The sequence below is a fragment of the Abramis brama genome, assembly GCF_963993115.1.
Source record: "Abramis brama genome assembly, chromosome: 24".
NCBI lineage: Eukaryota > Metazoa > Chordata > Actinopteri > Cypriniformes > Leuciscidae > Abramis > Abramis brama.
The window spans coordinates 13,342,519-13,359,291 of NC_139986.1; the positions used below are offsets into that span (position 1 = coordinate 13,342,519).

Here is a 16,773-nt window from a genome sequence, read left to right on the forward strand (position 1 = left end):
CACTGAATAGACATTACAGAAAAAAATGAAATCAACCATGAATTGTACCAAGAACATCATTTTATTTAGTGAAAAACATTACAAAATGATTACTAAAATGATAAAGTATTTTTTTTCACTACTGTTGGGTCAAGGTTTGCTGACAGGGGCTCTGGCTCCTTGAGCTTCCCCTATCTGATGCCATCGGTGGCGGCACAGGAGACATGGCTCTTTCTCACAGCACCTGTAATACATAAGCAGATTTTCATTATATGTCATGAAATCACATTGAAGCTACCAGGTTGTTGTTTTTTAGAGGATAGACATAATTCTTTTTTTAACTTAAAATAATGTCAAGTCGTAACAGGGTGAAAGGCACTTCTGCCTCCGCTTTGCGGTACTTTATCTGCTATAACCACGCTATGTAAGATCGGGTCGCGTTTCTGTAGTTCTAATGAGACATAAGAAAACTACAGACTTTAATAGACTACCTAAAGAATTTGGCACAAACACAAACAGAAGCTCAACTAAAATGATTAAGTGATTATAATTTTAACCATTATACAGCGTGACAAAAAAAAAAAAAAAGTTTTCCTTGAATAAAACTTGAATGCCCATAAGTTTAGTTGACTAAAAAAAGAACTAAACAAAAACAGGATAAGGTTGACTAAATATGATAAAAGTTAAATAGTAAATTTGACACAGGACTAAGCATGCATAAAAATAAAAAAGCTGACAAAATAAACTCTATTTGAGTCTTGTATCTAATGAGGTATTGCTCACCAGAGCAGGCAATACGGTCTGATCCACATCTCTCTCCCCCCCCCCCCCCCCCCCCCCCCCCCCCCCCCCCCCCGCCAGGTAGGTCTGTAGACCCTGCTTGCAGAAGGGGTTTACGCTACTTAGGATAAAAGATGGTGGTGCAATAACAGGAGCTGATGGTTGTGTTAAAAGTTTGCCTCTCTTTTTATGAGCATCTTCCTCCTCGCTCTCATCAGAGTCTCCCAAGAAATGACTATAAATTAGGGTGGAAAAAAACAAGCAGTAAACATCTTATTAATTACTCTTATTAATAATAATAATAAATGTAAAGCCTTCCTGTAGCTCAAACAGTAGAGTGTTGGTGCTTGCAATGCTAAGGTCATGGGTTCAATTCCCAGGGGAAGCAAGAACTGATAGGAATGTAAATGGGTACCTTAAAATGCAATGTAAGTTGCTTTGGATAAAAACGTCTGCCAAATGCATAAATGTAATTACATAAACATTTTCACTGGCCTAAGAACTTAAATTGTAAATCAATGTAATTGGTTGAGAATGGTTTCTCTGAGAAACCAGAAAACATACTGTCCATTTAACTCTATTTCAGCTGGCTTTACGTGTGGTGGTTGTCGGGTTCATCATATCATAACACTAAATTATGTTTTTGAGAAAATATAGAGGCCAAAAAGTTAATGTAAAATATAAAGGATAATATACGTATACTAACATCGGCTTTGGCCTTCTTTTTGGCCGGATCTCCTCCTCTTCCTCTTCAGACTGTAGATCTGATGTGTTGCAATTTAGAGCTTTCTTCAAGAGTTGTTGTGCCACAAAGTAGTCATCTAAAAAATAAATAGCCTACATGTTAAACTTCAGTAAACCTTCAAATTAATAGAGTAAAAAAGAACAGAACTATAGACAACAGAACAATATGAGAATGTAATTAAAAGGATTTTCTTCCCATATAACATATTGGCAAAATACTTTGATATTTGCTTACAAAAGCCATTTAGATTATTTAAAAAGAAAATAGCATACCACATGATTTAATAACTCTGGCATCATATTTTTTCCAGTCAGGTCCAGGTTCCTCAGAATTTTTCACTGCCCCGTTCACTCTCTCATCATTTTTGTAGTTTGGCCAATAGGTAACTCCATCACTGTACCAATTTTGTGGCACCAAACATCCTTAAATGAGAAGGAAGTAACAAACAGCACCAGATAAATTTAACTTCCTGTTTAAAGAACAGGTCAGTACGTCTACCTTGGGTTATTTCACCAAGTGCATGGTGTAATTGCATATGGGTCATTTTTAAATTAAAGAAGCTGGTACAAAAAATAAAAGAAATTCAGATATGGTCAACAAATCGGAATTAGGCATCAAGACCTGCAGTATAAATGTGGCCTTATTGAACTCAACTAAATCAACAATGAACTGTCAACTTACAGTGAAGTTGCTGAAGAACTTACTGTCTTAAGGTGGAGCTGGAGACAGGTAGTTTTTCTATTCATTTTATCTAAAAGAAACGTAACAGAAACACAAAATACACATTTCAACTAGTGAGTTGTGGAAAATAACCAAAATTTTGAGTGTTTTCAAAAATAATTATACAGCAGGGCTCGACAATAAGGACTGCCTGATGGCCCAGGGCCAGCGTGAAAGACACTTGGGCCAGTTGCAGGAACCTTCACCTGCCCCATTGGGCCAGTGCTGCATCTTCAAGTTGATAATTTGCAAATTTTTAAGCCTTGACAATTTAAACGCTGTAGTGTGGACCAGTGTCAGTATTTGACAACATATCTGGCTAAATCAAGTTGGAACAGTATTAAATCTTACTTTACTCTGATGTCAGGAAAAGATGAAACTCCAAAATAAGACTGGTGGCACTTGAACGAACTGTGAACTGTAAGCTGCAACAGAACACACACACACACACACACACACACACAGTATCTTAACATGATATGAAATAATTATCTGAAACAACATTACATGGGGAGGTGGTGGAGAATATATTTGTCATGATGTAAACAAAAATGGACTCAAACTAACCAAACCAGTACAGTATTAAATGCTGTAGTGTGGACCAGTGTCCGTATTTGACAAAATATCTGGCTAAATCAAGTTGGAACAGTATTAAATCTTACTTTACTCTGATGTCAGGAAAAGATGAAACTCCAAAATAAGACTGGTGGCACTTGAACAAACTGTAAGCTGCAACAGAACACACACACACACACACACAGTATCATATAATATTAATTATTTTTTTGAAACAACATTACATGGGGAGGTGGAACTGTCAAAATGTAAACAAAAATGGACATGTTATACCAGAAATTCAGTGAAAAAAGTAAGTTAGGTAACGTTAGGCCTAACATAATATCTTGCCTGACATTTTAACGTTAACGTTACTGGATGGGAGACAATACGCGCTCAGGGTGTGATAAAAATCCGGACAGCTAACGTTAATTAAATCACCTAACCTCCCAGAGAGAAAGAATATACCATCCAAATAGCTTTTTACTCAAAGTTATTAATTATCAAATACATTTTTACTCAAATCTACGCTAATGACAATTTGCTAACTTGGTTTGCCACAATCATTTCAGAAATAATATCATCGGTATGTTGAACGGTATGAACGGTAATGTTACAGGCTAAGTAACTGTACAAATAAAGCATATTTTAACCATTCTTACCGTGTTCCGTGCTTGTCGACCTGCCGGTTAGCTTTTCCACAGTGCGGAGAATGATTCTGTGAAGATGGCGACAGTTGAAATTAGGCTCGTTTGGTCAGCGGGTCCGCCCAGCGTCTGTAGCGAGTCCGCGAAGTGACAGTGCGTCAGGAGGCAGGGCTCATGTTAAGGCGCGTCCGAAGTGCGGATCCGTATGTGATCCGTTCTGGGTCCGCCGATTAAAACCGCAGGCGGGGCCGATCCTGGAGGCGGGGCTGATCCTGTTAGCGCAGCGAAAACGAATCTGACAGTCAGGCGGATCTGGCGGCTTGAGGGCGGGTCCGCCACAGACTGCTTTGCTGTGTGGGATGCAACTTTAGAGACGGTTCCTAAATGTGCGAATGTCCAATGTCAAGCCAATTTTACATTTAGTCATTTAGCAGACGATTTACAGTTAAACTAACAATAGGACAACAATATGCAAGTGCTATGACAGTTTAAGCTAATGCAATACACGTAGGCATACTATATATATATAGAGAGAGAGAGAGAGAGAGAGAGAGAGAGAGAGAGAGAAATAGAATAGAATAGAATAGAATAGAAGAGAAAGTGTTAGTATTAATTGATCAAGTGGTGATTTTATGCCAGTATATCACGAAACGCTCAGCATGAAACTTTGCGCGTTAAGTTCATATTGTGAGTCTATCTGCTTGCCTGTAGCCTATATAGTAGCCTACATCCTACATCCCCAATAAGGTGCAAGATTGGTCTTTCATATCACTGTATTAGTCCATTAAGCTACAAGCGTTTTGTCCCAACGGAAGGGGAATCCTTGAGTATGAGGTATTGAGGGAAACCGATTATAATCCTGTTCATGGTAGAGAAAGCTGATGACATGTAGGCTACACAGGGAAAGTAACAATGAAGTTATTGAATGAAACATAAACACAGCTTTTGTGTGTTTATCATCTTTTCCGCATATATACTGACACAGATAATCATTTTCATTTTATGAATGAATGTCTTCGTCAACAACAAGCGCTTTTGCACCTCCTGCTGATGAGGTTGACTAACAGCAGATGGAGAGTATGCTCGGCAATCTACCGCTTTTCCTGCAGTTCCTGGACGTCAATGTTGAATTTACTGTCGAATTTGAACCACTGAATTTGTGGAAGCGAATTTGCAAAGTGAAATAAAATGGACCGAAAATTGCCTGTTGAATATTATTGGTTGTATTTTTAAAGGTGCTGTATGTAGCTTTTCTACCAAAACGAGTCCTTTTTTTATTGCCTGTGTGTGAAAGGGTTGTAATCTCACATTAAAATTATTCACTTTGCGGGTTTTGCTATTACCTCTGAAAGCAAGTATTCTTGAAGGTCCCGGGTCGGATTTACCGCCAGTGACGTGACTGACGTCACCTGCATGCGCGCTCCCGAGCCTCTAGACTCGTCTAGCCTACTGACTTTGCACTCAACAGCGACGACACTGCAACTTATGACATGGACTTATGACTTATGCAACTTATGACATGTCTGATAACACTAAGAAACGACCTGCGCCCAGCAAAACACAGACTCCAACACAAACTCCACATATTGATAAAAAAAAAAAAAAAAGTTTTTTCTGCTGAAGCTCGTAAGGCCAGACGTGAATCGGATGAACTTCGGGTAAAAAACACGGATCAGCATCGGCAGGGCATTTGAATCATGGAGAAACCTTATCTACAAACCTAGAATGTACATTTCCTGAAGAAAATGTGAAGTGGTGTTTGCAGTGGCAAAATTCGGCACGGTTGATAGGGTTCCATAGCCTACTTATCATAGTACGAGCATGGAGCATTAGTTCAACGTCAAGCTGATAAAAGTAGCCTATTATTGTAACGTTGCAGTGGGAGTTTACCTGAGTTTCCAGCATGTTGTGGGATGCTTTCTCCCGTGTGTTGCGTGACGCGTCTCAGTCTGGCCGGTACCCACAGTGCTCGCTCATAAATTCGAGCACGCGTAAGAGCACGCGCTTGTAAACTTATTGGTTGCAATCTGAAACATCACCGCTAGAGGCCGCTAAAAACTACATACAGCACCTTTAAACAGTTTGAATATTTTGGAAGTGAAATATGAAAGGTGAATATGGATTATTGAATTTTTAATAATGAAAATGTGTTTGAAATGTTTTTAATTGAAATATTCACAGCTTAAATATTCAACCATGTTGATTTCAGCTCATAAAAATGCAAGCCCTAAAAATACAATGCATTAAAATGCAAGCATGGTTAATGCAATGCCTATTTTATTTTCAAGTAGTGCAATTCAACAGGCTTTTTATTTCAAAAACATTTGACATTATTTTACTTCCATAGATGCTGCACAGATGCATATAATTTATCTCTCTCTCAAAAATTAATTCAAATAAATGTCATCTTACTACTTTCTTACTACTTTAATGTCTGATTTAAAACAGGCAGAATGCTAGATCTAAAAAGTCATAGCTGACAAAAATAATCATAATTTCAATGTTTTTGGTCAAATTTCGAAAGTTTTGGCAAGTAACCATGGTATAAGAGGAATAATCCACGGCTAGGTATGCATTACATGATTTTAATGCACTTCGCATTGGGGTGGGGTTTTGCTTCCAAGTCATTTACTAAAATTGTGTAATGAGCGCCAAGCTGTGAATTATCCCTTAAAGGTGCAGTATGTAATATTGACAGCTAGCGGTTGAAATGGGTACTGCAGTCCAAATTAAAAAAAATGGAGAGAGTTGTTTCCCCGCCCCCTCCTCCTCAGACTCGACGCGGGTTGATTGATTAAGGACACACAACAGGAGCGAGCGCAATTGACAATGGAAGACAAGGAGACTTGCACACTTTTAAGTTGATGAGTTAATTGGTCCGTGTTTTTATATGCTCCCGTTCATAGAGATTTTTAGATGGATGCCAAAGTCGGGTAGAATCTGTGATCTCGGACCCAGTTCGTTTGCTGGCTTCCATGGCTGCAATGTGTTTTCCGCCAAATGGAAACCCGGGTGGCGAGATATTATTGGGTAAATTGGCAGTGGGCAGGATCACACAGACCGAAACAAAAACCTACAAAGAATGCACATTTCAAAGTAATATAACTGGCTGTAGCATTGTTTTTCAGAGAAACAAGTATGTGAACTTAAGTGAATAATTGCAAACACATGATGTTATTTTTATACTTTAGTACAGTCAGAAAATTATATACAGCAGCTTTAAAGGGGCGGTATAATGTCCCTTTTCACAAGATGTAAAATAAATCTCTGATGTCCCCAGGCTGTGTATGTGAAGTTTAGCTCAAAATACCCCACAGATTATTTTTACAGCATGTTAAAATTGTTCCTTTTTGAGGGTGAGCAAAAACATGTCGTTTTGTGTGTGTCCCTTTAAATGCAAATGAGCTGTTGCTCCTGGCACAGAGGGCGGAGCTTCAATAGCTTGTGAGTGTTAGCAGCTCCAATTACCTCATGCAGACAAGCACTAAAATGTCAGAAACTGTTCGGACAATGATGGAGAGACTCAAGAAGAAGAAGTGACAACATGTAGAATGCAACAGGACATTAGTTGATGAATTTATGTTGCTGATGTGGAGTTAACTATCTTCAAGTATTTGATTAGCATATTCTGTCATGATAATCTATAAATCGCTTGTGTGGGAACTGTTGTAAGATGCCTGCAGAGTGACACTCCATCTGAACAGACGGATGCGACAGCTTGAGCAGACTCTTAAATGTGATCTACTGCAAAAACTCTTCCTCTTCTCAACATGGACTGCATGCTCCCGGGGGCGGGGTTTATGTAAATTTTAGGGTTAGTGATGTCACTATCCCGGGAGGAATCTCATGTAGTCCTTACCAGCCGTTTGTTGTAGTCCTTTTTGTTTTCTTTAAAAGCAAATATCTCCCTTTGTTTTGAACTTTGAGAGTTGTAACTTTGCAGATGTTGTTTATGCTCAAACAGCAACATTACACACTAAATAAACTTTGGGTTTCAGTTCTTCTTTTTTTTTTTTAAATTAGTTTTACACAACATCCATGTCTCATGAGCCAGTCTAATTCAATTCAGTCTAAAAATGGTGTGAATTTGTGGGTTTAAGTGTTGCATTCTTTTGCACCAGTCACACTGAGCACAGAAGCTCCCCTGCATTCAATAAATGTGTCATGGTTAGTTAGTTATAGTTAGTTTTATTGATGAGCATTGAAAAAAAGTTAGCAAAAAGTACACAAGAGTACACAATAAGCAATGAATGAGTGTGCAAATGCTAAAATGTATCAATACTATCAAACAAACATTCATGCATTTCCTTTCCTTGTTTGATATGACCTTAAAAACATTATTACTGTATTTGAGTTTATCTGCATATTTTTGTGTTATGGTTTCCATCCTCTTTGAACGAATGACAAACATGTAAGCACAGAATGAACAAAGGCTGATTGGTAATATCTCGTCCTGTAGTGCTGCTGGGAGATCGTCAAGAGTACGTCACGTCACTAAGTGTTTAAGAGATCTCGCACAAAGGAAGACATTTTCATGAACTTCTGATTTTCTTTGACTGCACTGCTCTGAGGTAAGGCTTGTCTCTTGTGAATTTAAAAAAAAAAAACTTGTTGAAAATAAGAAACATGTTGTAAACATTAAGTTAATGACAACACTTATTTATTTGATAAAGGGTAACACTTTATAAATATAGCTGCAAGCAGAAATTATCGGGGCCAAACGCAAGAAGACGATAAGACATGCCAACATGGCTGGGAGTGTCAGACCAAATCCAACAATGAGCAATTAAAGGAGGAATTGCACAACTGTCTTCTATAACATCATGATGAATCATTCAGATCTTTACTACTTTAGACTGGAAATGGAGCCAAATGTGTTCAGAGCAACGTTTAACCCCAATACAGATGATTCAAGAAAGACTGTGAGGATCACTGTCAAAGGTAAACGTCATCTCTATTGTCTTTAACATACAGGTTCTTATGCTTTCCTTCACTTGTAAGTCACTTGATAAATGTAATAAATTATACATTTAAATGTAAATATTATTTACATAATTAACAAACAGCTTCCTAGAAATGTCTAATGCACAGGTGTTTTACTGCTTTTCCTATTTATATGCTTGTGTTTCTGTTAAAGTTTCTCCAAAAGAAACTCGCATCACCGTCGATCCATCTGCTTCAGTCTCTGTTAACACTAATGTTACTTTGACCTGCAAAAGCAAAGCCAGTCCATCAAGAGAAATGAACTACACCTGGTACAAACATGGACAGGAAATGCCAATTAGCTCAGGGAAAGCAGATTATCTTCACTGGATCTCATAATAATACAGGATTGTATTCCTGCACTGCACAGAATAAACTTGGAAAACAGTCATCAGAGATCCAGCTCACAGTTGAAGGTGAGTTTATACAGTCTGCATGTAAAGAACAAGGTCATTTACATATTTAAGGCAATGAAGATTATATTTAAATATACATTATAAATATACATTTAAATTATATTTAAATAAACATTCTGGTGAAATTACAAGTGTTTCACATCCTATAGGACAAGATGGACACTTTATGCCTCTGATTGCTGGTTGTGTGGGAGGAATTGTGGCAGTTTTCACACTCTCTGCTCTTGGGTTTTGTGCAAGGTAAATTAAGTAACACTTTCAGTTACTTAATCATCGCTGATGTCATTTTGAAAGAGCCAGTTTTAAGATGTACTCAGCATTGTGCTTGTGTTAGTTTAAGCCTCATTCACTGTTATGAGAGCTGCTAGTGTTTGACAGTGATCAGATCAGCTATTAAAGCACTTCTGTTTAAGCAGCACTTTGTGCATTTAAGCACGCACAGGGCTATGTTAAAGGAAGTAAGCAGTCTAATCTCTTACACAGGACTTGTAGCATCACGGTGGTCTCCACAGTTGAGTCTTTAGATGTTTTTCTTGGATATGTAGCAGTGCAGGAGATGTTCTTTCTGTGATCCATGTATGAAGCTTTGAAGGTCATGTTTGAAAACACTGACTGGGTTTTACCAGGTTTCTCCTGTAACTGTGTTGTAATGTGGGCAGATTCAGGGCTGTTGGACCAGGATATTGTAGGAGGTTGTTTGGGGCAGGGGGCTTCAGCAGAGCAGCTCAGACTGACTGTTGTGTTCTCCATCACTGCTTTCAGATCAGTGGGTTTAAGTTCAGGAGGTTGTGGTGAATCTACAGAAATAAATGATTGTAGCTCATCATTAAGAAGCTGTTCTTAGTGATGTTTGTTAATTATGTAAATAATATTTACATTTAAATGTATTCATTTATTAAATTTATCAAGTGACTTACAAGTCACTTGATCAGTTTTCAGTTTAATTATTAATTTCCTCTCACAGGACCAGGATAAAGACACACAGGGGAGACATTGTTGGAGACAAAGATTCCTTGCATCAGGTTTTTGAACTTCCTCAAACACCAGTCGGTTCACACCACTGCACAAACAACCACAGAACCATTTTTAATAGATCATTGTCATTGCTATAGAGCAGATGCTCTCAATTCTGGTCTTGCACATTCTGTATAACTCTCTTAATAATATCTTTCTAATACACATATAATATAACTAAATTCAATTTATTTTCTAATTAAATCGCATAGTTCAGTCATGAAACTCTAGATGGTGAAGGCTGATAGGTCCTTTACATGCAATTTCTAGCAAACACATCATTTACTACAGTAGCACAAACTGATTGGCCTTGAGCTTGCTAGCTTGTTCAACATTTCAATAGTCTGGTTACACCTTATTTTGCAAGGTGGAAGTAAGCTATTTCCTGTGAATGTGCAAGACTTCTAATTCATAAATAGCTAGAAGAATAACAAAGTGCAGTAAATGGTAACTTTTTTTATTCATATATAGCATGTCTATGTATCTATTAGCAGTAGGAAGTCCATACTCTACAGCAGCAACAGCGTGCTTAGCAGTTCTAGTCAGTTCAAACCAAATACATTAACATAGTCATATCCATTAACTAAGAGATGTCATGTTTGAAATGTTGTTATATATACACCAAATGTTTTTGTTTTAATTTTTAGGCACAGGATGAAACCATTGACAGGAATTCCACATATGAAGATGTCCACACCGTAACCACCCAGGACAACAAGATCTCTGATGATTATAGTGTGTGTGAGTACATGACTCAGTCCGACCACAATAGAGGAAAAGACCATACCGAAGAAGACTACCATGAAAGAGGTTCAGATGTAGTATATGCTCAGGTCCACATGATACACAAAAAACCAAAAGCCATCAGTGTTGTGCCAGAGGACATTTATGCTCAGGTGAAAAAATAATATTTTTTTTCATCTCACAGCAAAAAAAGACTGTTTTATTTCTTTATGCTTATATATGCTATATGTCTTCTCATGTGAACAAATATATTTGTGGGGGGGGGCGCTAGTGTGCCGTAATGGAGTAGGTCACACTTTTGTGGAGCTCTGTGTAAAATCCTCTTGTTTTATTGAATGTATACTGCAGCAATCGTTTTTTATGTCATAGACTATCGTTTAAGTTGTATTCTAGTCTAGTGGGCTCATTTTTACGTCGAACATGCAAAGGAGCAAAGCTCAAAGCCAGAAAAATGCATCCTCTGCTGAGGCTAGCAACGAAGCAATACTAGCCGCTATCACGAAGCAAGGAGAAGAGCAGTTAACTACTGTTTCCAAGCTAGTTGATGACCTCAAAAAGACTATGGAGGGACGCCTTGATTCAATCGATGCACACCTGGCTACACTACAGAGCAAACATCACGAAGTGGAACGTCGCATAGATGGCATGGATGAGGCTCTAACAGACGCCGACCACTGCATAACGGCTCTAGAGACCACTTGTAAGGAACTTCAAGCAGCCAACACTCGTCTCAGCGCCAAGCTTAAAGACCTAGAAGGACGCTCACGCAGGCTCAACATTAGGATCGTTGGTATCAAAGAGGGTGAGCAAAACAGCCGCCCAGCTGAGTTTGTGTCTGAGCTGATTACAGAGATACTTGGCCAAGAAAACTTCAGCAAACCGGTCAAAATAGATAGAGCTCATCGCAGCCTTAAGCCAAAGCCAAAAGAAAAAGAGCCACCCAGGGTCATCATCGCAAAACTTCATAACGACAGAGACGTGAGGAATATTTTACGACTAAGCCGACAGCGTGCACCGCTTAGCTACAAGGATGAGAGGGTGTCAATATTTCCCGACTTCACTGCAGAGGTTATAGCACAACGTCAAGCCTTCAACAGTGTTCGGAATAAGCTGGCCGATGCTGGAGCCGTACACTTGGGCTTTCCAGCCAAACTTTAAAGTGACCTATAACAAAACAGTGAACGTCTTTGACTCACCAGCAGCTGCAGAACGGTTTGCCAACTCTATCACAAACGACAAAGAGTCAGACTAGCTGTTTGTGTATTTTGCAATAGCCATAGCCCTATTGCATAGGTGGCTGAAATTTGTCTTATGGTAGTCTAATGTGTTTTGATGCGCCGGTTGTGTTTATCACTGAAGTTATGCGTTCTGCATATTGGCATTTGCACTCTTTCCAATTGCAGTAGAAATTATTTGGTCTGCTCAATTTTTTTTTTTTTTTTTTTACTTTATTTAAATTTTCTTTCTTTTCTCTATGCTGCAGTATAAGATGTATGTTACAATAGAGGAGATCGCGGAGCTGTCGACTTTAGTCTGGCTGCTTAGTTGGCTCTGTTATACCCGGCAGTCTCCTATCAGGATTTGGGATGTGACGCTTAGTTCTTTGTTGCGGCTCTGGGGTTGTTCTGGGGTGTGTTTATGTGTTCTTTGTTAATCTGCCAGATCTATATTTTTCTTGTGCCAGTTCAAATTGTCTGTTATACTTTTATTTTAATGCAGGATAATCAGTCAAGTAGGTCGGGAGGAAGTCCTATTACTTTATGGGATTAATATCCTGCCATGATTCAAAACTGAAAATAAAGTTCTGAAAGGTTGAAACTAAGTGTTCGAAAACTCAAAATCTTACAAAAAAAAGTTTTACAAGATCGAAAAATAAGTTTTGCAAGCTTGCAAAATGTAAAAAAAATAAAAAATATCTCTGCAAACATTATGTTGTTTTTGAGATTTCCTTCTTCAGAACTGCAACATTTTTTTACGATGTTGCGCAAACAATTTTTCAGAGTTTCAAATTTGTCAGTGTTCTCCCACTGTATCAGTTTGTTTTCCAGGTTTGAAACCTTGTAAATGGTGATCTGAAAACTGGTGTGCGAATGTGTGAAAAAAAGTTTTGAAACTCTGAAAATAGAGTTTTGCAGGCTTGCAAAGTGGTAAAAAAAATTAAATCTCTGCAAACATAATATTGTGTTTGAGTTTTCCTTCTTCAGAAGTGCAACACTCTTTTTTTACGGTGTTGTGCAATCATTTTTTCAGAGTTTCGAATTTGTCACTTTTCTCCCAGTGTATAGTTTGTTTTCCAGATTTGAAACCTTGTAAATGGTGATCTGAAAACTGGTGTGCGAATAGGTGAAAAAAAGTTTTGAAACTCTGAAAACTGAGGTTCGAAAGGGCGCAACTTATTACATTACATTACATTTGCACTCCTATTGCAGACTATTTTTTCAGAGCTGAGTTTACAACACCCACTTTGCGGAGATACGCCCTCACAGTTGCGAGCTTGCGACTCACGTGATTTGTGGCAGCGTTGTCACGCAGCTCTGCTCTGAAGCTCTGAAACTCTGAAACTCAGACTGAGCGAAAATGAAGCTTCGCAACTTTGCAACTTAAAAAAAGCCTGGAGGGAGGGCCTTCTGCTATTGGCCAATGCTTTGCTGTCTGCTGACGTACAGTCCAATCACAAGTCGTATTTACTGGAAAGGTGGGATTGACCGCCTGCTCCGCCAATGACGAAAGCGCACAGGATACGCTAACAGGATGCACGGCTTTTTAAAAAGTTTATTTTATAAATTATCTTTAAAATAGAATATTCTGAAAAAGTGACGTTTCCATTTTTGCTGATTCACATTGGTATCAAAATAGGTAAAACACATTTCAAAGTTACATACACCATTATGTTTTTGTAAAGATCACATTAGTTAACTGTAGGCCTATAAATTACAATCAGATTATAACAGATTATTATTTGATAACACCATTCAAAAGAATATTCAACATGAATGCCCCATTATGTTTTATGATTATTATTTGTTTTTTAACTACAATTGTATTCATAAGTTTTATTGGCTTTTTTATTGGCCAGCAGCAGTCCTTAAACAAACATAAAATACATATAATATACACTAAATATTTTTATATTTTTGCCCCATGCATTCATGTTGAATATTTGAGTTTTTTTTTTTTTTTTTTTTTTTTATGCTTGTTTTGCATATTAAACTTTTTATAAATGCCACCTCTGATGCAGATTCTGTTTTCTCTGCAGTGGGAACAATTTTTTTTTTGTTGATACTAGTCAATTTGATTGGTAAAAGTAGGCTAATATAGTGACTTAAAATGTATAGAATTTGACTTGAAAGATGACAGTTAGGGGGAAATTGCCTTTATAAATGTTTAAAAAAATGCAATGAGAATCAATTTAAGATTATTGGTTCAGAATAAATGACTTTTACAACACAACAATTGAACAGTTTACTTAAGTTAGTTATTGCACCAATACAGTACTTGAGATTTTATTATAATATTAGGCCAATGTACATGACTGAGTCGCTCGCTGTGTGAGGAGAATGATTTGCCAGCTGAGGAAAGTGAGTCGCTCGCTGTGTGAGGAGAGTGAGTCGCCAGCTGAGGAAAGTAAGTCGCTCGCTGTGTGAGGAGAGTGAGTTGCCAGCTGAGGAAAGTAAGTCGCTCGCTGTGTGAGGAGAGTGAGTCGCCAGCTGAGGAAAGTAAGTCGCTCGCTGTGTGAGGAGAGTGAGTCGCTCGCTGTGTGAGGAGAGTGAGTCGCCAGCTGAGGAAAGTAAGTCGCTCGCTGTGTGAGGAGAGTGAGTCGCTCGCTGTGTGAGGAGAGTGAGTCGCCAGCTGAGGAAAGTAAGTCGCTCGCTGTGTGAGGAGAGTGAGTCGCCAGCTGAGGAAAGTAAGTCGCTCGCTGTGTGAGCATAGACTGTGTGTGAGGCGAGTGAGCATGAGAATTTCGAGAGTGAGAATTTCGTCATTGGCGGAGCAGTCGGTCAATCCCACCTTTCCAGTAAATACGACTTGTGATTGGACTGTACGTCAGCAGACAGCAAAGCATTGGCCAATAGCAGAAGGCCCTCCCTCCAGGCTTTTTTTTAAGTTGCGAAGTTGCGAAGCTTCATTTTCGCTCAGTCTGAGTTTCAGAGTTTCAGAGCAGAGCTGCGTGACAACGCTGCCACAAATCACGTGAGTCGCAAGCTCGCAACTGTGTGGCTGTATCTCCGCAAAGTGGGTGTTGTAAACTCAGCTCTGAAAAAATAGTCTGCAATAGGAGTGCAAATGTAATGTAATGTAATAAGTTGCGCCCTTTCGAACCTCAGTTTTCAGAGTTTCAAAACTTTTTTTCACCTATTCGCACACCAGTTTTCAGATCACCATTTACAAGGTTTCAAATCTGGAAAACAAACTATACACTGGGAGAACAGTGACAAATTCGAAACTCTGAAAAAATGATTGCACAACACCGTAAAAAAGAGTGTTGCACTTCTGAAGAAGGAAAACTCAAACACAATATTATGTTTGCAGAGATTTTTATTTTTTTTACCACTTTGCAAGCCTGCAAAACTCTATTTTCAGAGTTTCAAAACTTTTTTTCACACATTCGCACACCAGTTTTCAGATCACCATTTACAAGGTTTCAAACCTGGAAAACAAACTAATACAGTGGGAGAACACTGACAAATTTGAAACTCTGAAAAATTGTTTGCGCAACATCGTAATTTTTTTTTGCAGTTCTGAAGAAGGAAATCTCAAAAACAACATAATGTTTGCAGAGATATTTTTTATTTTTTTTACATTTTGCAAGCTTGCAAAACTTATTTTTCGATCTTGCAAAACTTTTTTTATAAGATTTTGAGTTTTCGAACACTTAGTTTCAACCTTTCAGAACTTTATTTTCAGTTTTGAATCATGGCAGGATATTAATCCCATATTACTTTTACATCCTGGAACTGTAGAGGTCTTGGCAAAGCCATTAAGCGGGGTAAAGTATTTTCACATTTAAAGTCCTTGTCATCAGATATTACTTTCTTACAAGAAACCCATATTGGCCCAACTGATCAGAGGAGATTGAGAGCTGTTTGGTTGTCACAAGTTTACCAATCTACTTTTTCTTCCAAAGCGAGAGGGGTAGCGATTCTTATTCGTAAAACTATTCCATTTATATTTAAGTCCATGATAACTGACCCAGGTGGAAGATACCTTCTCGTCTCTGGAACAGTGAATTCTGTACCATTGGTCCTTTTGAATATTCATGCTCCCAATTTTGACAGCCCTGAATTTTTTTGCAAAATTTTTAATCTTGCTGCGGAACATAACACTCACAATATAATTATTGGAGGAGATTTCAATTGCTATTTAGACCCTCAGGCAGACCGTTCTTCCGCTAAAGCAGCCCCACAATTGAAGTCTGTACCTGTACTTAACAATCTGATTAAATCGCTAGATACAGTTGATATATGGAGACATCTGCACCCCATAAACCGAGAATACTCTTTTTTTTCATCTGTGCATGGTAGCTTTACCAGAATCGATTATTTTTTAGTTGATGCCAGACTAATATCAAGAGTCATCAGCTCCACATACCATAACATCTTAGTCTCAGACCATGCGCCTCTGACCATGAGGATTGATTTCAATCTCCATACACGTCAGTACAACTGGAAGTTTAACCACACACTGAATTCAGACAACTGTTTTCAAGAATACATCTCTACTAGGATGTCAGGCTTTAAGCTGGATAATGACAATGGTGCTGTTTCAGACTCAACCCTCTGGGAGTCCTTTAAAGCTGTTATGAGAGGTCACATAATCTCCTATCAGTCAGCAAGTAAAAAAGCTAGGCAGAAGCGTCTCTCTGAAATTGAAACTGAACTTACTGCACTGGAGGATTCTTACCGAGGGTCTAAATCTGAGGATATTCTTAAAAACATCTTGAAGATAAAATATGAGTATAACCATATTCTTGGCGAGCAGGTCAGGCACTATATTTGTAAATTAAAACAAAAGCACTTTGAGCTGGGTGAGAAGGCAGACAGGCTGCTTGCCAGGCAGTTAAAAGGCGTGCAAGCTGATAGGGCGATTCATAAAGTCTCATCTCCAACCGGGCAGCTATTAACTGACCCTAAACAAATTAATGACAGGTTTTTTTACTTTTATAGCCAGTTATACTCATCAAAGTCTAAGT

General features: G+C 38.3%; 1 protein-coding gene and 1 long non-coding RNA gene across 3 annotated transcripts in view; one reads left to right on the forward strand and one right to left on the reverse strand.

The window, feature by feature from the left end:
* Nucleotides 1-881: 881 nt before the first annotated feature.
* LOC311075776 lies at nucleotides 882-3,759 on the reverse strand. 2 transcript variants are annotated; one of them, XR_014604580.1, is made up of 7 exons: nucleotides 3,442-3,759; nucleotides 2,892-2,953; nucleotides 2,576-2,649; nucleotides 2,209-2,255; nucleotides 1,777-1,926; nucleotides 1,466-1,580; nucleotides 882-994 (listed from the first exon to the last, which is right to left on the reverse strand). It is a non-coding gene; the product is annotated as an uncharacterized lncRNA (long non-coding RNA). The 2 variants fall into 2 exon arrangements; XR_014604579.1 differs by lacking the exon at nucleotides 2,209-2,255.
* A 4,331-nt stretch (nucleotides 3,760-8,090) lies between these two features.
* Nucleotides 8,091-16,773, forward strand: part of LOC311075399 (B-cell receptor CD22-like) — a 46,256-nt gene continuing 37,573 nt past the window's right edge. Inside the window, exon 1 of the mRNA XM_084102790.1 lies at nucleotides 8,091-8,367. Within this exon, the coding sequence (XP_083958916.1) occupies nucleotides 8,250-8,367 (118 nt within the window). The 5' untranslated portion in view covers nucleotides 8,091-8,249. The remainder of the gene's footprint in view (nucleotides 8,368-16,773) is intronic.